The 25,939-nt window shown below is 34.7% G+C and overlaps 1 protein-coding gene across 14 annotated transcripts in view; it reads left to right on the plus strand.

The window, feature by feature from the left end:
• The window catches only part of LOC126867276 (protein lap4), a 53,242-nt gene that overhangs the window by 12,422 nt on the left and 14,881 nt on the right, over positions 1–25,939 (plus strand). For 13 of the 14 annotated variants that reach the window (XR_007690202.1, XR_007690204.1, XR_007690203.1 and 10 more), the window contains exons 3-19: positions 21,386–21,464; positions 21,588–21,677; positions 21,782–21,902; positions 22,010–22,302; positions 22,381–22,514; positions 22,619–22,730; positions 22,808–22,974; positions 23,059–23,219; positions 23,441–23,551; positions 23,624–23,848; positions 23,956–24,201; positions 24,290–24,374; positions 24,879–25,043; positions 25,137–25,312; positions 25,369–25,503; positions 25,595–25,750; positions 25,838–25,918. Coding sequence is in view for 10 of the 14 variants with exons in the window: in XM_050621544.1 (XP_050477501.1) it covers positions 21,386–21,464; positions 21,588–21,677; positions 21,782–21,902; positions 22,010–22,302; positions 22,381–22,514; positions 22,619–22,730; positions 22,808–22,974; positions 23,059–23,219; positions 23,441–23,551; positions 23,624–23,848; positions 23,956–24,201; positions 24,290–24,374; positions 24,879–25,043; positions 25,137–25,312; positions 25,369–25,503; positions 25,595–25,750; positions 25,838–25,918 (2,537 nt within the window). In the remaining 4 variants the exon portion in view is untranslated. Of the gene's footprint in view, positions 1–17,782; positions 17,939–21,385; positions 21,465–21,587; positions 21,678–21,781; positions 21,903–22,009; positions 22,303–22,380; positions 22,515–22,618; positions 22,731–22,807; positions 22,975–23,058; positions 23,220–23,440; positions 23,552–23,623; positions 23,849–23,955; positions 24,202–24,289; positions 24,375–24,878; positions 25,044–25,136; positions 25,313–25,368; positions 25,504–25,594; positions 25,751–25,837; positions 25,919–25,939 lie in introns of those variants that run through there. The other variant, XM_050621550.1, reaches the window with a different exon arrangement.

Genomic DNA, 25,939 nt, shown 5'->3' on the forward strand with positions numbered 1-25,939 from the left:
TCAATTAAACGTACGATAACGTTAAAAACCGTTTGCATAAGGATTCATCGTGTAATTAGCGGTCTATTGGAGATTCGAAAGGGAAATGATCTTCAAAAGAAATGGAACCTTCAAGCTCTTTTTTTTTACATAATAGGTTAGCTGGTTTTTGGTAGATTGGACGAATTGCTGTTTACCTTAGGTTGGTTATGATGGTTGTTATTACGATATAAAAATATACGACACACAAGGAACGTGTGCTCTATTCAAGCGTTTTGCGTCTGAGACTCGAATTCGTTTAAGGGGAGGAGTTTTATGGGAGGGAAAGGAATGGAGTTCATGAAGATTTCTATTTTAAAATTTCACTGAGATAATTCTGGAACCAGAAGCAGAGACGAGACAGTTTTTATTAGCATGAATGAATCGTATAACTAAACGTGATATTTAATCCAGAATGATCAATTTAAAACACAGCACTCCTAAATAGACTGCTAAGATTTATACCGATTAACATTTCTATGAATAGAACTCAAGAAATGGAACCTAAGCAGAATGATTAATATTTTTAATAAATTCAAAAACCATGATCGATATAAATTTTGTCGAATTCGAAGACGTAATCAATAAAAGTTTCGTCAACTCCAAATACCGTATTGAACAAAATTTCAAAGCCGATCAATACTTAAACCTGTATTTAGCCTACCAATATATGTACACACATGCATACATACATACATATTTACCCAAATATTCTTAACTATTCGTGACGCGCATAAAGAAAGAGATACTGTTGTTTTCTTGAAAATTGTTGCGCTGTACTCGACACGTGCATACATCGATAGCATAACAGTTACACTAGTTGCACGAAAAGTAAATAATCTATCCTTTCTCCCTTCTTCTTACACAATTTCATGTATCCTCGCCCCTTGTTTCTCGAGCGCGTTGAAAATACGATTGAGAATATACGCCATCGAAATGTCAAGATCGAAGAACTTTGTGAATCCCACTGACAAATATCTTACGCGAAAGTATACGTTGAACGGTAATTACGTAGGATACGCCTAAACATCGTGCCAATTTGAAATGTTGCGCATGCCAGGGCGGAATAATTTCAGCTCTTCCTCTTTTCGCGATCGCTTCTCTTCGCTAACAATACCGCTAGATAGATCAACGTCGAAGGGGTTTCATAATTGCGGCTTTTCGGACGCAACCCGGCTTGAACAGAACGTTGAACGTGCAAGAAATTTAATGGCGAAAAGTTTGCCGGCTGTGGAAGCGGCTGATGAAACTCGCCAGGTTGTGGAATTTGTGGAGGATAGTTGGACATTGAAGAGGATTTTTCGGATTTATGAGATTGATATCCCTAGCTGCAGAGGTTGGGAAGATGGGAGGGGAGGTAATAGAAAAGTAAGTGTGAAATGATGGAATTTTATTCTTATTTTATTTGATTATAAATGGGTCAGCTATGTGGATGAAAAATTTTATATTATCGACGATATATTTTAAAATCTTAATGAAGTTTTTATTGCGTTTTTGTTGAAATATGAATGGTTTCTTTTGTAATTTTCAGCGAATCGAAAATAGTTCGAAGAACTCTTATTAAATTTTCACTGAATTTTGATTATAACGTGAGTGACTTTTTATTTTTAAGGAGGTTTTAATGGTTTTCATTTCCTTTGAGATCAGTGCTTTGACGATTGTATTTGTGGCGATTTATTGTTTCGTAAATACTTCTTTGGCTATTTAATTGTCTTCTGTCGCTGACTAACGCGTCTCAAAAACTAGAGACTCAAAGAACCAGAAGAACATCGTAGCTCGTAACTATTATAATATTCCTAATTTTTTACCACAAAGATCACGCATTTTCAAATATCCTGTGCACGCTTTAAATGCATTATTAGCATTTTTCACGAAAGGTCGAGCTTATCAGTTGATATTTTTTAAACAAGGAAGCAGAGGCTTCTTTCATGGAGCCTCGTAACGTCTTGATGCTGACCTTTGCTAATTAGTCGCTGATCCTTGATAAACGAAGGCCATTTTTAATAAGGTACGCATGATTAGTTGTGTAGTCATCAATAAGTCGTGACATTTCTTCTGATTTTGATCTACTTCAAATTACATGATGGCATGTTCTAGTATCGATGAAGAGAGTATCCATTAGCGTTACTCCAGGAGGAATTGAGATATGTTGGTTCCTGTATAGTGAGTCGTGACAGCCTGTCACGAGCAATTTATATGATGCGATCGCTGTCGAAATTTAATATGTGACCCTTCCACTGCTGGCAACTTTGCTGGTTAACCTTCGACCTGACGATCTCAGGGCGAGATCGCGTTCTTTGGAACAAGAGAAGATTATAGGGATTAATTCTAGGTGGAGAAGATTTGAAAATGAAACGTGATTGAAAGTGATAATAAGAGAATTTCGTGTAAATTCGTATCATTGAATTTTTTTTAGTTTTTCGAAAGATACTCCTCAGCCAAGTCTTTATTAACTGCATTATCCTTTCATGGGAAACCTCTGTAATTACGGAACCAAATGTTAATACAAACAAATCAGTTTCTACGAATGTAAATACGATATAATCTATTTTTAAGAGAAATGAAATGATAAATAGAATCATCGAATAAAGAAATTCTTATGTCCTAACAACTTATCCTTCTCAGTTAACAGATTGAAATCGAGCGAGAAATTTATAGCAGCTTGCCGTCTATTCGTTTATCTCTTTAAATGGAAGATTTTTATTTATTTCATTTCTTACTAGAATAATGCACGGAGTATGGATTTAAGAAATTCAGTTTCGATTTCAAGGTCATATTATTGTACATCGCTCAGTTCAAAAAAGAAAAATGCTGTCCTTGAAGACTAAAATGGTGTAACCCTGACAGAAATAATTGATGAACCATGATATTTGCCCTTATGGATTTTACAATTTCTCTTAGTTAAGGAAGAAAGTAAAAGTAAAAAGAGAAAAGAAAGATGTAAAAAGGGAGGGTACGAAGAAAATGAAGAATGACACATGTTCTGGCGTTTCACTGCGTAACGAAAGTTAGATATTTCACGCTACATTTGGAAACACCTTGTGTATGCATCACCATATGGCGGTAGAAAAACTTGAAAAACATCATGCCGACGATGAACAGTCCAGAAATGTTAATAAAGTATTATCCATCGTTGATACCTAATTCATTGCATGAAACTGCTTTTAGTTGACTATTATTATCGAAGCGTGCAATAAAGAAGTACATTCACGAGTGTACAGAAATATCTGTCGCGTTTTATCCGTGGAAGAATTCCACCGGAGGCATTGACGAGCTGAAAAGTCGATACTGTGTCCAGCAAGTCATCGAAATAATTGTGCTAATAACAGTTCCCCCATTGTACCTCTTTTATCTTCCTTTTGCGCCATTTTTAGTCACAGAGATCCCAATTTCCCAGTGTACGCGATGATTCAAACTTGATTCACCTCGTTTAAAAAAGTGTCAGAGAGGCACGTATCACGTTGAATTTCATCGTCGAATCAAATAAGCTTCGTTGTTGCGTTGCATTTGATCGCGACTATGGATCTACCGCGGCAGGAAAATGGAATTCGTAGTAACTGACCTTTTCTTTCTTCTCGTTACGGACGAACCATCCTTTAATATATTCTTGGATTTCCCTTCGTGAGATTCTCTGCAACGATTTCATTACGAAGTATATTAAGGTGAAATAAGAATTTTTCTGATGTAAATGAACATTTTTTAGAATTTGTGTTATTACAATTTTTAATTTCTAACAGGACCATTCGTTCAATTCTATAATTAATTAAATTATAATTTCATTCTCTACCACGAGTTCAACAAATATATTTTTTTTCAGAAGAAATTATTTCTAGAATAAACACGAAGTACTATTTTACGAAAAGTGGTAATGCAGCTTTTGCAAAAATTATGCGAAAATAAAACATTACGAATTATTTTATATCTATTAGATAGAATCTTATGAAAAAGGTCATATATCGTACGTAATCCTCAGCCGGTACATACGTAGAAACTTTTCACGTATGTATTACATCTTTTACGCCTTAAGAAGAAATCAACGCTACACGAACGTGTCTTGCGTAACGAAGATTTCTTTCGGAAGGAAACAGATTTTTCACTAAAAGTTCCCTTTCCCATTTGTGTAATGTTGCTTGGGATCTAAGCTGGGTTGCTAAGGGACGAAAGGCTTCTCGTAACGTGTCGAATGGAATTTTTATTCCCTTTCAATTGGTATTAATAGCGGAGGTGTGATTTTTATTGAAATTTATCGCCACCTTGCGAAAGGTCAGTGCAGACTAAAAGTTTCTCTTCCTGCCTTCATCTGTTGAAAGGGCTTTAAAATAACGCGCCTATCTATCCTTGCCATAATCTTTTTATCACCCAGCTTCCACGAAGTCTATTTCGATTCAAGCAGCAATAAAAATCAAGGATGAAACGATCGTGAAATTCATTCACGTAACTTGAACGATGAATCATTAATAGTTTCCACTTGGCGACTCTGTAAATGCACAATCTCCACATACCGTTGAAATTTGCAATAAGCTGGGTCGTTTGAAATTCCAAGTACATGTAAAGAGTCCCCGAGGGATGCTAGACGGTACTACAGGACGTGGATAATCGGCATGCGATTTTGCGACGACGTACGAACGGAACGACGTCGTCTTAAGGCTGTGACAACATTACGAGATCTTGTAGTAAATAATTTTACGGGCGGTACACGTGAAACACGACGTTAATCCACACGTATTTACACACACACATTCGTCTGGCGGTGACGCGGAGTTCTATGTGTAAGCAAGTGTCACGGTCTCTACGTTGAGTAATCCTACATTCCCTCGCATAGACACGCTATGACAAATTAATAAAAAATGTCGTTCGAACAGTCGAATCATCGAATAACTTGCCACTTTGCATGGTAAAAGCTACAATTAAGTTTTTCGAAGGCAAATTTGCTCTTGAAGGCTGTCATGAATGAAAATTCAGCGCAGTCCTTTTTTAAATTAGCAAGGTGTAGTAATTAAGCTTTTGTTTTGTATATCTAGTTTAGTAAAAGATAGCATCTGGTGTTAATATTAAGTTCCGATTTAAATAATTGCAAGAATGTGAATACTTTTGTGTCTCACTATACACACGCCAAGGAAAATTCAATTCTCTTGATCTATGGTCGCGCAGTTGGAAAAAATCGCATTACTGTAACGTACAACGATTTATGCGCGTTTAACGAAGTTTGTAATTATTCTATTATTAGCAAAAATGTACATTGGAACTGAATCTTCCTTCCAATTGGAAAATATAATATTTTGCCTCGAATTCATCTTGAGGTACATGATGTAACAAATTTCAATATCAATTTCGATGTAGAACAATTATATCGATCAATTTAATTCAACATAAGTTTAAGAGAATATCTATTTAGGTTATCGTATCACGTGTAGAAAATAATAAAACTTTGATCTTTTCTAATTTTCTCACGAACCTAACACTTATGAAAGAAACACTGCGAACTAATAGCGTAAACACTTTGTATACATGTACATACCCTGTTATTACTCTTGTGTAGAGTATTTTCTCTTGAGAAAATTAGTTTTTCTTTTTGTAATTTACGTGATAATAAGTTATTATTGATATATAGTTATATAGTTATAGTTATATATAGTTATCGTAGTATGTATTTGTTCAGAGCCTTTATCAAGAAACGAAAAATGTATTTAGGACTGGAACATGGTCTACAATTCTAAATAATCAATGTTGATATGTGGGATGAAAAACAATTCGTAGAAATGGTTAATAAAAGTTATTCGTACAATTTCGAAAGGTCAACCCCTGTAGTTTGTTATCAGGAAACAAATTGGATGGGAATAATAATGACATTCTCGTCCCACTCGATAAACTCTATCCTCGTCATTTAATCGTGTCGGGAATTTTGCAATAATTACTTCACTCTGCTAATTAATACCGCGTAGTTTGTGGTTTTAATTATGTACGAACATGTTGTTTGAAAGTTCCACGTCTATTTAGGATTTTTTGTTCAATATGCATCGTTTTCGTTGTTGTATTTTCTATGGGATATGGTCGAAAGATCATATTATAAAAACAAATAAGAGAAAATTTTGTATGGAAAAGCAGCTCAAGAGTGGAGGAAAAAATTCTTTTATCTGAAGTTTGGTTTTCGAGAAACTTGAGTTTGAAAATTCATTGTGTACACATCTGTGCACTTCTCTAACATAACGTATTTAACTATGAAAGTGCATACATATGTGCGTGTATACACAGCGAATTTTCGAAATTAATTTTCTCAAAACTTAAGCTTTAAATGAAAAAAATTATCCACGCTTTTAGTTTATCTCAATATTTTCTCATAGAGAACCAACTACTGTTAGCATGTAAAATAGTTTCAGCCGTACCCTCTAGATATGTCATCTTCTATTTGACCCTTCGAAGTCTCGATAATTACCATTTTCTGTTTTTTGGCTCTTTTCGTGTCGTTATCGATCAATGGAGGTCTGCTTCTCTTTTCATCGTTTTTCCTTCGTGCTAAGCGACGGCAATTTTTCAAGCAAAATTCAAGGTAAAGGGATCAAAGATAATGAAAGCGGAGGAAGAGGTAGGAGAGACGGCAATACGCTGCAAGATTAATGTTCAGCTCGCGAGCCGCCGATCGAATTATTTCCTTTTTGTGTACAAGAGTGTGTCGCGTTTCGTAAGGACGGATTTATAGAATATACCGGGTGTATATTACATAATTATGTTATAATTTATATTCTATAATTAGTCTATAATTATATTCTATAATTAAGATTTCGTTTACAGTGTTTTTACAATGTTAATTTACTTAATCTAATGATTATACCTGTACACATACATATAATTTTCCTTATTCTACTTGAGCTAATTTCTTACTCTCTGCTCTCTGAGAGACAATTTTATTCAATAACTATAATTATACACTCAAAGCAGCATGTGATCTCGAGCTTCCTGATATTCGTATATATAATTTATAATAACATCTATTAGTTTGAAGCTTATTCGAAATTTACTTCGTGAAGAAGCTTATTATATGAAACTCATTTACCCAAATAGCTCGTCATAAGCTTATTACGTCTACTCAGAGAACGAACTTTCCATAGTTACTCTTCGTATTTGCTACTTACTTTCTCGTTTAAAGTCACTTGCATCGATTCGATGACACCCTGTACAACAGCGTGCAGTATAAATCCCGTTTTATCCCGACATTTCCCTCGTCGCTGTTGTACATCGAATTCAATTTGTGTAATAAATTGCATTCCTATGATAATCAATATCATAAATTTTCGTCTGTCCGGACGCTTTCTTCCCGTATACGTGGCCTCGTATTAGTTCATATTCCATCGGTTTTGTGCCATTGGATGCACCTGTATCGAAATCATTTTGTCTCGTGATACTATTTCAAGAGATAATCACTTTCCAATGCCGATAAAAACGAAGTTCTATGGAGCTTACCAGTTCGAAGAAGATGCTATTTTATAAAACCTAGTTATAGATTTTTCAGATAAAATTGCAGTTAATTTCGTTTGTACCTGTCCGGTAGCCCAATTTATGGTTAACCAATGCATGTAACATGAGAAAGTAGAAATAGAACGAAAGATACTTTTTATTCGCTCGACCACAAAGTAGTTTCGATCTAATTGGCTTGGTTTATTGGTCTGTTAGCTTTACTAGCGAAGTTTGGTTAACAAGATCAACTTCACTTCGGGTTTTATTATATTTGCGAAACTTCAGCCTCATTTCTGTGTTAAAGAGAAGCAAAGATTGGTTTCAAACAGGAAGTATTATTTTCTTTTTACTTAGTTTGATGAACATCGTTAATAACTTTTCAAGTTGCTTGAGAAATAATTAAATGTTTTACGTTTATACAGTCCGCTAAAAAACTATTTGAAGAATAAAAAAGAAATAATTCAAAATCTGCTTTTAATAAATATTTTAGATCAAAATAATAGCGTGCTGGTTGAAAATAAAATAGAATAACCAGTGAAAAATATGTATTAAAATCTGAGCACGAAAAATATTGCAGCTTTAAAATTCAAATATATATTTTGACCATATATTTAAAAAATGATTGATTTTATTACAGATCTGTTTTATTAAATTTTATGTTTAAAATTTGCAAGTTTTCTGTGACTTACGGATGAGAGTATGTATTCCTATTTTTTGTCTAATGCGAACGTTTAATCTGTCAGAAATTATTACAGACATTACGAACGATATAATTATTACATAAATCAGTTACGTGAAGATTGCGTTGAACTGCTTGAAGAAACTACGCACGTACTATAATGGCGTGGCACTTTATCAACGGTGTGACAAGAACAGTAAAAAGATTACGCACACGTGGAAAGGAAAAAACGAGGAAAGCGCTAGTCAGTTAAATGAGTCACACGAAGAATGTTTGAACGTTTATATTTCACATGTGGTATCATCGATTTCGATCCGCGTACAGATTCCAGTTCCAGTAATTTCCCTTACCAGGTATATTTCGATCGATGAAAGTATGCAGAAAATTTTCTATTATATAACCCTGTTATGGCTCTCAAATTTTGTATATACATATATAATGCCTCCCAGTCTCGATCTTTTCATATCGTTTTAGTTTTCAACCAAGAAAAGGAAACCTTTAATGTTTTAAGGAAACCGTTAGCATCAATCAATAACGAGTTTTCCATATTTTTCTCAAATTTAACAAATTCTCTAAGTCTTTTATAAAATTTTCTAATTTCCGAATCTTCCTGTAGAAAAGTGCGATCGAGCCGAAAATAACCCAAAGGCTGTAGCAAAGTATTCTTAGAGGATCTTTTCTATTTGAATCGAGTACGAACAATTGTATATTTTACTTTAAAATTTTACTGGTGATTGAAGATTTGTACAATGTAAAAGCTCTTATAAGAATTTCTTAGGTCGAATTCCACTTTGCGTACCAAACATTTTAAACTCAATTAGAATCGAGTCGTGACTTCTATCACTTATTAACTCTCTCCTAATCGAAGTTAAAACCCGAATACTCAAAAATTCCAGTTATATAACGTCATGTAATCCTATTAGGATTGAGTCAGAATGCAAAGCATTTGCTGATCATTTCCTAATTCGGGTAATCAATAATTTCAGACAGGATAGAAAAGTGAATAGAATCACTTAAATTTTCGTATGATAATAGAATTAAGTATTTAAAAAGGAATAAAAAGGGAACATTTTAATAAAATGATATCTCAGAATGTGTGTTATAGATGTACTTGCACATAAAAATTCGAGATATACTACGTTATCAAAGATTATATACCTGCCTGTCTTTCCACTCCTCGTAAATGCAACGATAAACGAAGTATAACTTTGTACGCATGAGGGACAAGTTATAGCGCAAAAGATTCTTCTAAACAGTTATTGTGAAGTTTGTTCACAGAAAAAAGCGTATTTATGCATATGTATACATTTCATATATGCGCTTGCATGATTAAAGAGCAATCTTCGCCCTCTACGTAAAAAGAATTCTCTTACGTAAAAACATTATAGCTTCCCATTAAATTCATCTGTATTACATGATTATTCCCACAGGTATAGTGAAGGGACCTTCAAGTTCCAAATCGTATATACATTAGCGCTAAAAATTATTCGAATATTATAAAATTATTATTGAAAAGACTAATGATGATCTTAGTTCTTATTGTTATTAGAGATTCGAATGGAATTAAAGAAATACGCAACAGTTTAGAATTCTCAGATGTAGAAGATTATGTAGTTATTTTTCTTTCTATTTTAAGTTATTTCCTTAGAATTTATTTAAATAAATAATTCGAAGATACGTAAACATTATTACACATTAATGAATTAAAAAGCTTCTAAACCTGAAAGATTAAAATTTTAAAGGTTTGAAAGTTTAAAAATTCGAAAATTCGACAATCTAAAATTTGGAAAATTCACAAATTTAAAACTTCTGAACTTTGAAGTTTGAAAATTAAAAAATCGGAAAATTTAGAAATTTAAGAGCTCAGAAATTTGAAAATTAAAAGTTTTAAAGATCGTATGCATGTATTTATTTATTTATTTAAATTTGAAATTTGAAATTTTAAACGCATGGAATGTTGGAAACATTTAATGGATCAATAATACATAATCATAGAGCAAAGCATACAGATACTGTATTTACTATGCTACTATTATTCCCTACTTTCTCATGTGGTTTTAAGACACAGTTACATTTCAGAAGAAATAGTATCAAACGGCTTGTACAGTGTGGAAAATGAGTTTGCATAGGGTCTCGTGATGGTCAACGTATCAACTTGAAGACATTTGGTGTGCATACCAAGTTGCTAGTGGAAACTCAATAAGACGCTACAATCAGGTTACGCGAAACGCGTACACACGCTGGCTTCCCGGACGTTTTCAGTTATACAAAACGTGCCGGGACTCTTGGCGACGACACACCGCTTCATTCTGTCTTCAACCTCGCGCGGTGTATAAAAGCGTTGCAAGTCTTTTTTTTCGAGCACGTTTTCTAAACTTGCAACCTTGCTTCTTCCACTGTGTTCACCGATCGTCGCAAGTGTCTCTTGCGAAACGTCGAGAACGACAACAGTTTTCAGACTGGATCGATACTGGCCGAAACTTTTCATTGCTCGTGTCGCTCTGTTCTAACTGATGTCCTAAAGTTTATTATTTCATTCAATGTTTTATAGTTTTGAATATAAATATTTCTGATATCAATTAATTGTAGGTTTAATTATTGGCATGTTATTAAATTTATTATATATTAAATAGAATTATATTAAATATTATATATTAAATAGAAAATCATCCTATACGTACAGCTATAATGTACGATATTCTCCCATTGAACGTTAACGAATTAGAAAAAGATTACACGCGTGTATTTTTTGAAAAAACCAATCTATCGATCGAGTTACAAATGAAAACGAAGAGAACGCTCGACGATTCCACGAGCTTTCGAAAATCCTTGTGCAGTTACGTGAAAGCTTTTCCAATAGAAGAGTGTATATTCCCTCTTTTCTCCCCTGGCAAAATTCTGACGAGATCTGGTCGCGGTTCGCGTGTTTTGTTTCGAGCGTGATACGAGTATAGAAGAGAAGGAAAGAATGGTCAACGATATTTGCACGCGCATGCATATGCGCGGACATGATTTCTGTGCATTGAATAAAACGATTCGCAATATCTGGGCTAGTGATTGATATTTCTGCGTCGCTTTTGAGAGGCAGAATGAAAGACAAAGAGAGGAGGAGAGACGACAAAAGTGCCCCACTTTTCGAGACACCCTAGAGTGTTCGTACCTTCGATCGAACCGCTTTGTTCAGCTCTAAGGATCCATCGAAACGGCCATGTATGTATGTACGGACGTGGAAAGGTGAAAATAAACGAGAAAATAGTGGATGATCGCACCTTATACGTCCGTGGACACCTAACGAGACCGTGAAATTGAGATTGGCGTTCCACGTGGTCCACGTGTGCGATATTAGACGGGCTTAATTAAGAGATAAATATAAATAACGCCAGGATGTGTATGATATCCCGAATAAATATAATTTTAGTCATTCGAGCTGTAGGTACACGAGACGAGAAAGGGTAGTTAACGTAATTGGTATTATTTATAGCGTCTTCGTGCACATAAACGGCAATCCTGTGATGAGTAGTAGGTACATACAATAATATGATACACATGTATACTATAGTACCTACATACATAGAATACATTTATTCTTTTTTTTTGCTTCTTAATGAAAAACCATCAGCCTACGTACTTAAACGAAGAGATTACATAATTCGATAAACTAATTAACTTTATCATGTTACGAGACGACCGGAACGATTAGGGGAACAAGCGAACTTTCCGCGTCGGTTCTAGAACATTTGCGAAACTTGTTATAAATTGTGCGGGCAACTTTCTCGCTCACACTTGGCGCACACTTCGTGGTTGACCTCATTAATGGCTAACAAGTTGCCCGCGAGGACGAGTTTGAGGAACAATCGAGTGGAAACTGACAACTGGAGACGCGTCCCGCGTCGAGGCTGTTCCCAGTATACCGCTCTAAATTTAGGTGTTCGTGAAACCGTGCAGTTTAATTAAAACGTCCACGTATACGAGCAATTTTCGCGACACGTTTCACGAAGGAAAATTGCTTAAATGAACGAAGAAAAAATAAAAATTCGCAGTACGTAAGAAGGACCTGGTTGCATCGAAAGCGTTATGTTGATTTTTAAGAGGTTGTGTGTATGTTTGAAAATTAATCAACGGCCAGGAACAACCCTCGTAGTTGCTGGAATAGTAGCATACATATGCAACGAGATTCAATCCATTATCCATGTTGAATATGTAAATAAAACGTGCGTCGTTCGCTTAGCTTACAGTATGTAACATTGTGAGTTTGGTCACTTTCGTTGTTATTCTTTACTCAACAAAAAGAATTTCTTTACAATTTTGTCGGTATGAATCATTTGCTAAAGAACGTACATATACGTTTTTTTGTAATATACAATTATTTGTATTATTTCCATTTATGCGTATTACGTTACAATTAAGTGTACAAAATACTTTATTATTTCCACGTCTATTATTTTTTTAACAAAGGGTGCCTTCAATTCCAAATATACTGAACTGGAAGAATCAAATTTTATCTTGAATATCTATTTAAATTTTCCTCAATGAATTTCATGTACATATTTCATGTTTCAAGAAGTAACGTAGATTTTTATAGAATTACAATTTTAAGGTGTCTTAATCTATTATATTCTCCTGATTATCTGAAGCTCGTGGACGGAAAAATAATCTCATAATATGCTCATACAACTACGAAAAATCTTTGAAAGCTTATTACGATAACATCAGCTTGCATAATTCGGGTATTTATCTCCTACAACTATTGGGTCAGAATTGAATCGTTTGAAGCATGAATCGTGGCCAGTTCTCCCCTGTGAGTTTCTAGTAACAAACAATTTTATTTAAATTCGGAGTTTTGCCAAACCTTACGTTGTGCGCGTCGAATAAAATGAAATCGTTGTTCACAAACTACGCCATTCGCCTTCGGATTTATCTTAAAATAGAACGTCGGAATGAAGATTTTGCATATCCTGCGATCATAAGTGATTTAACAAAATTTAACAAAATCTGGATAGGAAGGTCGAGGAAGTTTGATAATTTCAGAAACGTAAAATCATTCAATTGAAAATTACACATTTATTTTGTGAAAGCGGTGTCATTGATTAATGATTGCATCACTGTATTTACGTTGATATTATCGCGCATTTATTCGATGTTAAAGTGAGGCGAGTCTCGTGTAAGCCTCACACGAAGTTTTCACTTGCTTCAATTAATGCGATACGCTCGGGTGAGACGGTTCATTGACCGTCACGAAAAAAACAAGGGAAAGTAACAATTAAATTACGCGAGATTAGATGCGTTCCGGTTAATGTTACGCCGTTTGTAATTCGAATTCAGAATTTTCGATTCAGAAAATCGACGATGCGATTCGGTTACGCGCACGCAACAATAAATCAACGTAAGCGTGGTAACATTTTGTGGGAGAAACCAGCGTACTCTCTTTTTCTCGAATACCTAATTTCTATTTTAATTTCTGTTTTTAAAAAGCTGCTATTACCTCTGTTATTTTTCGCACGAAACACTTGCAATTAGGAAAAATAAAATGTTAATTGGATCTTTTTATCTAATTCACAAAGTCTTAAATCCTTTTTTTATAATACTCCCTCTTTAATATAGTAACATATAATAAACACAGTACATACACATTGACATTCTATGTGTATGATTGAACCGAAGCTGAAACTCGGTGTGTGAGATATCGTTACCAGGGAAATGGAAACCTTTATGTACGAAAAAGGAAAAAGAAAGAAAGGGAAGAAGCTGGCAAATATAAATTATTAAATATTGTAAATGCTGAGTTGTTAATCACTTATTAAATATACATATAGTCAAAATAATAAAATTCAATGAAATATACGTAGAAAAGCAATACGTATAATCAGCTTTTAACAAACATCTATGTAACAATGTATAACTTCCACGAAGTTTATTCTAACATGTCGCCATGGAATACACCACAGCATCAAGTTTCGAAAAAAAAAAAAAAAAAAATCTGCTGCTGTCCAAAGGATTTTATGCCAAAACCAACGTTAAAACAAAACTAAACGAACATCTTTTCTTTGATTAACAACTTTCATTGCGCGCGTTTCATTTTAATGAAAACCGTTCCCCAGCCCCGGGGAAATTCCGTTTATACTTCGCCTCAATGCAGCATTCGCATTTATTATTTATCTTCGCTTTCCGGTTCGTGCAAAATTCAGTGAGCGAGCATCGTTACGAGTCACGACGTTAGAAAAGCAACATTTTTCTTCTTTTTCGTTCTTAATCGGCGAATTCTCTTTTCTATGGCTCTCATAAAGGAAACCTGTATGTAAAAAAAAAAAAGCGTATCGCACACAAGTCGTGTCACGATCTTGTGAAAACTCGTTGCGTGATCATAGAAGAGATAAACCGCGACCGCAACAGGTTCGGGTTCAGGAAACTTGCCCCTTGATTAAACCACCCACGTACGTGCGTGTGAACAGGCGCATTTCCATGCGTACAGGTTGTCGAATGGTCCAATTTCTACTGGTATCCTCCTAACGATCAATTTTCCTGCCCTTTCGTCTGTTTTCTCTTATCTTGTAAATCTATTAATCCTCTCATTACACATACTTATTTGCATGTTAATTTAAAATCTGTTTGCTTAAGACCTAGTTGCGTGTAAGACGAGCATGCGAGTAATGCTAATATATGTACACTGCAAACATACATATTCATAATTATGAAGTAACTGCTTTTGCAATAAATATAGATTATGATAATAGATATTTAATAAAAAATGACTACGCATTACATACGTTCTGTGAAGGGAACGTAGAATTATTTTTATTTCCATTTTCTAACGTTAATGCATTTCATTTACAATCTTTTTTTAAATCTATTTACATTATTATATTATTTAATTTCTTAATATCGTAATTGTGAAAAAACTTCCAACAATTTGTTTGATATTTCTTCTACTACATATTTCTTCTTCTGCTTAGATTTCATAATTTCAAATTTGTTATTCGTACAAATACGTAGCATCACGGTAGTAAATGTATTTAATGACGAACAATGAAGTTCGTGTAAAATACCGTCGACGATTTATCTGTAACGAGCGGTGGCGATTGTTCTTAATTATCGGTGATCAAAGTTGCGTGCGGAGTCGCTTCGATTCCGTTGCAAAATTACATCGTGTGTTTTTCTACGTCGTTGCCTCTGATTTAAACGTATTTTTACTTATTTTCTTAGAAACAAGCGCCGCTGCGAAATTCGAATTAGTTACGGACTCTTCCTGTAATGCATTGTTCACTTTGTAACGAGAAAGTTGAGTGTTGCGTTGCATCGCTTTTATTGTTCGCGAATTGTTTCTCCGAACTCGATTTTAATCGTGGAATTTCTTTGATTTCCACTACGTGATTTCCTTGCCGGAAAATTAAATATCAAACCGCAGAAGCTAGTCTTCAAATTAGGTACTGTTAATAAAGAACCTAAAATATGAAAAACACAAAAATTTCTTTAACAAATATTTCAAATAACGCTAGAGAACGCTATTTAAAAATCATACAAGACACCTTAAAATATTATCAAAGATCTCCCCAAAAAAGTTATCGAAAGAATATTAAAAAGTCCCCTGAACGATTATTCAAAACAATAAAAATGACAAATAGCAAAATTTCGTTACAGGATAAGAGAAATATTCGTAAATAAATCATGAGGAAAACGCTGTGTGAAAACGTATTTTTCTCGCATTAATCTCCGTAGGTAGAACGCGTTATACGTATACCAGAGTACGGTTTCCAGATTCAGATACAGGATCTGGAATAGTCAAGACTGGTTGACAGTGAAAACTCGTTGCGTGCAAGAAATATAAGTTTATAGCAACAGGTTCAGAAAACTCACCCCATTAATGAAAGGCGTTGCACTCGCGTGTAGGTGCAACGCACGCAGAAGATACGACTGATTGGAATGCAGCCAGTCAGCGAATTCTTTTCCTCTTTTTTTTTCTCCATCTTGTCGTGTATGATTTTTCTCCCAACGGGAAGATGATTATTTTTATGCTGGAACGAAATCTAAACGGTCAGAATAGGGGGAAATACATATAGACAGGGGAAAATTGATGTTCCCTGCGACGGATGATCGGTAATTGCGATAGCTCGATATTACCTTCGGCTTTGCAGGCTTCCAAACACTTCCTTATCCTTTTCTGATGAAAATGGTTCGTTTGTCATTTGATCTCTAGATTTGCAGATATTACCACGAAATAAAATAGTATTATGAAATGCACGTAGTGGAGTTACGATCAATCGACCGTGACTGGAATGTAGTCACGATAAAACTGTATTTCCTTCCTGTCTTTTTGGGAAGTACCGTTTTCTACGAGCTAACAGTAAATGTACCTCTACGTTTCTTATGGACGACCTCATTTAGATTCTCGGGCTTATTAAACGATAACATCCTCCGTCACTTTTCTGCTGAGAAGATGTCTTTCACCTTCGAAAAAGAAAAAAGAAATGTGGGACGAATCACTTCTGGCGTAGGAGAAATTGTAGCTCGCGAACTTTCCAACGAGTTCATCGCGCGTTCACGTGTTGCACGTTATTACATAAGAACGTAGATCGCGCATATAGGCGCGACGCAAAGCGACATGTCACCCTCGTTACCCTCGTCTCATCCTTTTATTCCTCTCTTTCTTCCCGCTTTCTCTTTTTTTCCTATTCGAGACGATTTATAATGGTTTCCAATCACCCGCGATTGTTATTCGATAAACGTATAGCAGTAATATTAATAAATGCTGAATCTCAACGAACCCGCGATGGATCACTGATTGAACGAGTCGGCGAGATCTTTTTCCTCGTTACGATCGCTCGATCAATTCCTTCACGTGTGCCGCGGATATTACGTAAGGGAGAAAAAAGGCTACGTGCACTGTGTAATCTCTTACCCTTACCGCGATATTACCCCTGTTCCCTGTTGCGTATCCGCGCCAGAAAACCACAGAAGTGAATATCTCTTGCGATTTATACGGCATAAAATTACACGTCACGAAAGCTTCGGCTTTAAAGGCTGTTTACCCGATTGCATTTTTTTTCCTTCCCGGCGAGACCGAACGAGTAGTCTCTTGATGAGCGTAAACAGCGTTGTGTCGGATATAGTCTTGACTATACACGGGGTTAGCTTCTGATAATGAAGCGATGCAAGCCGGAAGACGGATCTAAAGATAGATGAAAGAATTATAGAATGAAATTTGTTTATGCGATGGATGGAAAGAAATTTGTGTTTCATAGACTATAATTAGCTTTCAGCGTAGATTTATTTTTACATCTTTCTCTTTTTTTTGTTCTTTCTACCCTTTTTTTTATTATTATTATATTCATGTTAGAAATTACTATGTACGTATAATAAAGAGAAAATATAGTATTATAGATTAAGTAAGAAAACAGATTTATGTTCTCATGTTCACCACAATGAATTCTATTTATTCAAACTTAGTGCGTGTTCACATGTGACGACTAGTCTTCCCCACCCTGGTGCGTTTTACACGGCCTCCGTGGCCTCCTCTTCTTCCAAGGTAAATTGCAAAGGCCGAGGGTGGATGTTTCGCGCTATTTATAATGTTTACAGTGGCCGACACGTTCAGAGGAGAGAGAAGCTATTTTGTGTTATTTACTGGTTGCTTAATTACAAGTTACCGCAGTCGCCCATAGGCGTGGTAATCGAGCGCGATTCCGCAACTACTGAAAAATCGAACGGTCCGGTGGAAAATGAAAAGGGTGTAACCACGGTCGTGGCAGCGAATTATCGCCGTAGGGCGCGGTAGGAAACGATTTTGTAATAAACGTGAGTAATTTTTCCGCAAACATTTTCATTCTTTCGACGAGAGGAAGCGCCATTGTTGGTATCGGTTAATCGCGTTGTACTATTTTACTTGGTCGTTTAAAAAGAGCGCTGTGGCAATTATCGAGCACGCATTACGTATCAGTAGTTCTGGGATCCCATTAAATCCGCGCCGCGTTTTATTCGATGGAAAAACTGTGACAGCAAAAAGCTGAATCATCGCTGAGGTAGCAACGAGGAACTTTTTGTTGCCCGTTGCTGCATGTTTTAAAAAGTATTAAACAAATATCGACCTGCAGAGAGATTTTATCCACGTTAGAACAACGTAATTAAAGGAATATTTGGGTTTTGTTCCGATTTCAATGCATTTGCTTCTAGCCAACAAGTATACACCGAAGAAAAATTTGTTTCTGTTGCAATTTGTTGCTACCTGTTTCTAATTTTTCTCTGACCCTATCGCTCCAACCGGAAATAGGTAGCAAGCAGCGACTTTTGTTACTGGCAACAGAAATACGAAGAAACGTGCAGCATTTTCTCAAAACGTGAAACACTAACAGCAGGTTCCTGACTGTTGCCTCAGTGGGTACGCAGTTTATGCTCAAAACGAATGCACGTTGCGAACTTTCGTTTTGACGAATGAAACATCCGAAGAACGACGGTAGCTGTTCGAGTTTTCTGACGTATTTGTCAGAATGTTGGTTGGCCAGAAAACCCATCCACTATCAGCGTAATCAGCGTAACATATTTTCTCATCGACAGCATCTTTTATAATCTGACCTCGATATACGTACTTTGAATCAATCATCGTATATTACGTGCATGTAAACGCTCTTAAAAAATTGCCATCGTTGGACGGGCGATATTGCGCATGATTGTCGTCGTCATCGTTCGCCGCGGAAATGTTCGAAATCGCTCGCGGAGCGGTGTACGACGCATTAAAAATATTCACGCACGAGCGTACACACGTGCGTTAATAGTGATACATATATAGAACGGTAATCGTATCGCTCGATCAGAGATATTTTAACCACAAAACCCATGAGATGGCGTATCGTTTCCTTGGCCGTACGGTGTGTAGCCAGACAGAAAGTTATCGATCGATAACGGGTCGCCACATATTCGATATCGTTCAAACTCCAGCCAAGCATATTACGAGGCTGTCTCTTTTGTGCATCCATTCCTCGCTATAAAAGTCCTCAGACATATACCTTTGTTCACCGATCATTAACATCCTTTTGGGAACAAAGAGATCCGATGAACGAAGGGGTCTGTCTCTTCCGTCTGGCGGAATCACGGTTAGTTTGTAATTGTTCCACGTCGTTGTCGTTACGTTCAACCCGCGCGCACACCGTGCGTGCATTCGTGACAGGCAGTGTGTGTACGTGTATGTAATGATACAGCCTGAAATATTTTGAATCGGATGGAATATATGTCTATACAGAAAAATTCGAATCTCTTCGAATATAACTCGATGGTTAAAAAGTTAAAACCTTGGAAAGTCTCGATCAATTTTGAATCTTGATAGGTCTTGAGTCTTTAACCACAGACATAGAGCTTCAGTAAGTCCTTTTGCAAATAGAGATAGGTGGGTGCTGTGGTTCCTATTGACAGATTTTATGAAATTAATATTCAATAAAATTCAGATTTTTGTTTTCTACGGTATGGACATTCGTAGAAAAAAATTCTCATTAGCTATAAAAAGATTAAAAGTTTGATAAGTCTTGGAAGTATTGGAAGTCTTGATAGGAGTCAAAGTTCTAAAAGTTCAGTGGGTACTCAATATAGTACATGTCTTATAGTACATAAGATATATACTTAAATACATATGTACGTAGTATTAAGATTATGTATAGGATATAAGGTATTTAATATCTGCTAAACTTCCTTAAACTTTGAAATCTATTATGACTCCAACACTTGTCAATTTTTTGAAGACCAATATTCAACGTTTGTCAAAAACTTTGAGTTTCATATATCGAATCATGTTCAAAGTAACTTGAATCTTCACGGTATGGAAAAAATGAAAATGCAGATGATCATTTCTACGCGCAACACGCGCGTTATTACGCCTTTGGCGTTATTAACTCAAAAGGTTTTCCTTTCTTAGATTTAACACTTGATTTTAGAGCTGACGAAATCGGGGAAGTATAACATAGAAATACTTAAACTGGGAATAAAAGAACAGTTTAGGAATTACATATTTATCGATAATATGTTTAAAACAGCTATGATAACATTCTGTAGTTGCGAACCACTGTGTTAAAAGTAACTAGCGGTTTTCCAAGGTTCGATTTGCTCGTAAAGCCTATCGGCTCGTTTGCTATGCGATACACGGTTCTCCATTCCTCTCCTCCTTTTCCTCCGTGTTTCATCTCTTGACTCGAGAATGCATAATCGCGGTATGATTCATAATACGTTTAAAAACGCACGTGTTTTCGTCATAATTTGATATTATTATGACGTGTGTTAACAGTTATAATGAAATAAAAGGAGCATACATAATGAATAATTAATCGCACAATAAATTTTTCAAGAAACTTGTTTTTTTTTTATGAAAACCTTACTATATTTCGCTATAAAATATGCATATTCTGATTAATCGAATCGTATGTATATGAGAAGCTTGAGATTTATTCTTTATATTTTATTTCGTATATACATTATATTATTAAGACACAGATAATACACGTTGAAATTTTAAAATATTATTTTGTATTCGAGCCAAACTCCGTACGTTATAACGAAGAGTTTCTACGTTTAAAATCGTTCGGTTTGCCATTCACTTTAATTCGTGAAATTCTTCGACCTTGCAGGGAAAACAACAGGAGGAATGCGTGCACGGTATTATTTCATCCACGATGCAGCATCCTGCATTCTTATGCAATAGCAGTGTTTAGTACAACGAGTCGCGTTTATTTTTTAATGAAGGAATTTGTTATTGACTGATAATCGGTTTTCTGCTAATTAATTAGCCAGTATCATTAAACGATGCAATTATGTAATATGTTGCAGCATATGTTGAGATTTCTTTTAAACTTTTTCTTCATTGAATAGTCCCAACGAAGGGTTGAATATAAAAGAAACATGAAATTATCAGCAAAGCTTTCCATTTGTACGTATATGCTTTGCAATACAACATGTATGACGAGTCGAAAAAATAAAGCTCGAGTGAATCAAAACTGTTTCCTTCGTAAAGAAAATTCTTCGAATTACGTGTGGCCATGGAAATTTTTTGAAACAAGAGAAAAGTTATGAATTCAATAAACATCTACTTTCCTTGATTTTTTCTTTTTATGTAATTTATATTTAGGCCATCTTGGTATTTTCTATTCATGCAAAAAAAAAAAAAGAATTTTTATAATAATGTGTTCTAGATATACAGATTTTTAATAATTTTTTTCAAATCGGATGTAAAACATAAGTATTACTTAGTGTTCTTTCTTATTCTAGATATACCAGACATTCCTGAGAACATCAAGAATTTACGGGCACTTCAGGTGGCGGATTTCAGCAGTAATCCAATTCCAAGGTCAATAGGTTTGCCTAACATTTATCTCTTTTCGTTTGAAACACAGCTATTTATATTTCATCTTAAAAGTTGTTGAAAACATTTATTCTCAAAATTCAAGAAGGATTAAATTTGTCATTGCAGACTTCCAGCAGGGTTCGTGCAATTAAGAAACTTAACTGTTTTGGGACTCAATGATATGTCCCTTACGAATCTGCCGCCTGATTTCGGAAGGTAATAGCAACAAGAACTCGCTTTAATTGCATTCAAGCTTAGAATGATTTAATTGAATTACATCGTGTCTAGTACTAACAAGTTTGTGCACCGATTGTTCTCAGCTTGGAGGCGTTGCAGTCATTGGAGTTGAGAGAAAATTTGCTCAAATCCTTGCCGGAATCGCTTTCCCAACTTTATAAATTGGAGCGGCTGGATCTTGGTGACAATGACATTGAAGTTTTAGTAAGATAGATATTGAATTAACCATTGTAAAGGAAATTATGGACAAAATAGAATATTTGTTGTCTATTAACATAATATCTATTATAAATTTGGGACTTTTGTTTTAGCCAGCACATATAGGAAAATTACCAGCATTACAAGAATTATGGTTGGATCATAATCAATTGCAACATTTACCACCGGAAATCGGAGAATTGAAAACGTTAGCATGCCTGGACGTATCTGAAAACCGTCTGGAAGATCTTCCGGAAGAAATAGGAGGTTTAGAGTCTTTAACAGATTTGCATTTATCGCAAAATGTTATTGAAAAATTGCCTGATGGTCTTGGAGAATTACAGAAACTTACTATACTTAAAGTCGATCAAAATAGGCTTTCTACTCTAAATTCAAATATAGGCAGGTGAGATTAATTTTTTCTCCTATAAGGATCTTGATACCATAGAACTTGATAACAAAAACTGACGTTTACTCGTTGTAGGTGTGAGAACTTACAAGAATTAATTCTTACGGAAAATTTTCTCCTTGAACTACCTGTAACTATAGGAAAACTTCATAATCTAAACAATTTAAATGTAGATAGAAACAGTTTGCAGTCGCTTCCTACGGAAATCGGTAAGAAAAGTGTCGTTTAGAACTTCAATTTATGTTAATATTTATTTATATTACTTTATGACATTAAAAATAATTTTTTATCGGATGTTATTATTTTTCTGTAGGAAATTTAAAACAATTGGGTGTACTGTCTTTAAGAGATAACAAACTGCAATATCTTCCTATCGAAGTTGGACAATGTACAGCTCTTCATGTGTTGGATGTCTCAGGCAATAGGTATATAATATAATCTTAAATATCTAAATTTCTTCATGTTTTGTTAACAATATTTAGTAATGATATTCGTTTTTCAGATTGCAGTACTTGCCATATTCCTTGATCAATTTGAACTTAAAGGCAGTATGGTTAAGTAAGAATCAAGCACAACCAATGCTTACTTTTCAGACAGACGTTGATGAGGAAACAGGGCAAGAAGTATTAATTTGTTTTCTTTTGCCACAATTGGAAATCCATCCAGATGGTTAGTAAATCTATTTCATGAAAGTATATTTTGGTACATTTAGTTATACTTTATGGATTATATGTTGCATGATTTGTAATTTAGATTCAGGAAGAATTGGTATGCTTGGTGGTATGAGAAATGTTGTTCAAGATGGCGAAATACGTGAGCTTGGTAGTAGCGATGATGAAGGCTGGCAAGAAAAAGAAGCGTCGCGAACGCATTCCGTGAAATTTACGGATGAACCTCCGGAAACTGATAAGGAGGTGAGCACGTTACATATGAGGAAATCTTCTAGACTTTTTAGATTTGCTATATCTAAGTTCAGAGTATTTTCGAGGTATTTAATGTGTTGGAAACGTTATTATTCTTACGACTCATTGTATTAAAATTATAACAAAAGATGAAACAAAAGCCTATTTTTTTCTAACCATTCACCTTTTTTTTTTTTTTAATTACGTAAATACAACGTTTGCACTTATTTCAGACACCATTCGTACGACAAAATACCCCTCATCCGAAAGAATTAAAAGCAAAAGCTCATAAATTATTTAGTAAAGGAAAAAATGACAGCCGATCAGCATCTACAGATGAGCAGGTAATTATTAATTTCATTTTTCGAGATATCATATACAATCTTTTTGTAACAATTGTTAATAATATCTTTCAGGATGTTTCTCAAACATTTGGTTTGGATAAAACTGAGACTGATATTTCAACAAAGTCCAACGATTTGACTACAGAGACTATAGAGCAAGAATCATTACAACCTGAATCTATAGAAAATGCACAAAAAGAAACCATACCTGGAATAGTAGCTGATAATGCAGATTTTCAGTCCAGCAATGAACCAGAAATAATTCTAACTAATCAATATATTACAGAATCTAATGCTGTAAGTATTTATGTTAATGCTAGTTTATTTATTTACTTATTTGTTTATTTATTTATTTATTTACTTATTTGTTACTGATTTATAAATTGTAAAAATTATTTTTTTAGGATGTGAGGACTGAAGGTTCAATATCTGAATCAAAGGATATAAATGACAAAGATGAGGAAGAATCTGAAAATGAAGAAACACAAAGACATGTCGAATTTTCTATCGTAGAAGGTATTGATTATGATGGTAGTGGTGATTCAAATAGACCAAATAGACTCCATCGTAGAGATACTCCACATCACTTGAAAAATAAACGAATCCACACAGCAATAGATAAAGAAAAAGTAGCTTCCATTATTGCACAGGTAATTATTATCTACCTAAAAAAAGCAACATGTTTAAAACTACTTAAATAATTACGATGAATTTTATACAGTTTTTAATATGTGGTAGGCACTTACGAAGAAAAATGACGAAATCTCCACATCCACGTCAGCACCTGCAGAACCCACAGAAAATTTTGACGCTCAAAGTCAAGGTAAAAAAACTACGATTAGTATATCACCTTTTACCTGTTGCATTTCTTTATATCACCTTTAAATTTATCAAAATTAAATTATAATTCATATACCACGTATAAAATAAAATACTTGAAAAGGTAACATATATCTTTTCCGCGTAAACTGAATTAAATAACGAATCTTCCTAAACTTCCTAGCATCATTGCTTCGTAATCACTGGCATTAAATAGTCCATGATAAGATATTCCTTTCTGCTTCTGCTATCTTATCACTTATCCGTTATCAAACTCTAGTTATTTATCAAACTCGATGTAGCAAGTGTACACGCGTAGAAAAAAATTGCGAAGTGAAAATATTCAATTAAAAATTTCATCAACATTCTATATTGTGAATAAAAAGTATAGTTAAAAATGCCAAAAAGATATAGATGTTTTGTAAGAAAAAAAAGAAAGGGTAAAAGTTAGTAAAACGTGATCCGATTACATAATTAAGTAGTAACGCCAATGAAATTTATTGTGTAGGTGCGATTTCTGATGCTGAGCCGACGATAGAAGTACGAGAAGAACAATACGAAATTCATATCGAAAGAACGACAGGTGGTCTCGGTTTATCAATAGCTGGTGGAATTGGTTCAACCCCTTTTAAGGGTGATGATGAAGGCATTTTTATTTCAAGAGTCACGGAAGGTAAAAATTGAGATAAAAAACCTATTTGTTTTCAGTCGTAGAATATGTCAATTATAAAGTTTCATGATATGGTCATTATATTTTCCTTTATAGGTGGACCTGCAGACTTAGCAGGTTTAAAAGTGGAGGATAAAGTATTGTCTGTAAATGGTGTTTCAGTAGTAAACGTAGGTCATTATGATGCTGTAGAAGTTTTGAAAGCTTGTGGACGTGTCCTTGTGTTAGTGGTTCAAAGAGAAGTTACGAGGATAGTGCCACCATATGAACAGGTACTATTTTATGAAACGCAAATCATTTATGCTGTTATTAACATTATATTTAACAGGTATCGTCGAGAAAAGACTCAGCGTGCTCTAGTTTAAGTACCAGTAGAGCTCCAAGTGCGACGTCTCATGTTTCATCTACAGGTTTACCGCATAATTTAGAAAATGGTGATGCTTTACCTCATGATGCTATTAAGGTATATATTTTTTTAGATTTAATAGATGCAACATATACAATTTAAACTAAAGTGCAAAATTTAAAGATCAACAAATTTCTATTTTAATAAGTCTAAGAAAATCCCTGAACCTATATCATCAACAAAGGCGGGTAATGAACCAATGGTATCTGTTCTTGTTCACACAACATTAATACGGGACCAAAATGGACTTGGATTTAGTATTGCCGGTGGAGAGGGTTCTCCACCATTCAAAGACAATAGCGATGTAAGAGTTTTAATTTATGAAAATATTTTATATTTATTTCTTTCGTTAATTATGCTTAGCAACTTTTTTCAAATATATAATGTTTAGGCGATATATATTTCAAGAATAACTGATGGTGGTGTGGCACAAAAAGATGGTAAATTATTAGTTGGAGACAAAGTAATATCTGTAAGTGTAATATTATTACAC

This window comes from Bombus huntii, chromosome 7 (genome assembly GCF_024542735.1).
Source record: "Bombus huntii isolate Logan2020A chromosome 7, iyBomHunt1.1, whole genome shotgun sequence".
NCBI lineage: Eukaryota > Metazoa > Arthropoda > Insecta > Hymenoptera > Apidae > Bombus > Bombus huntii.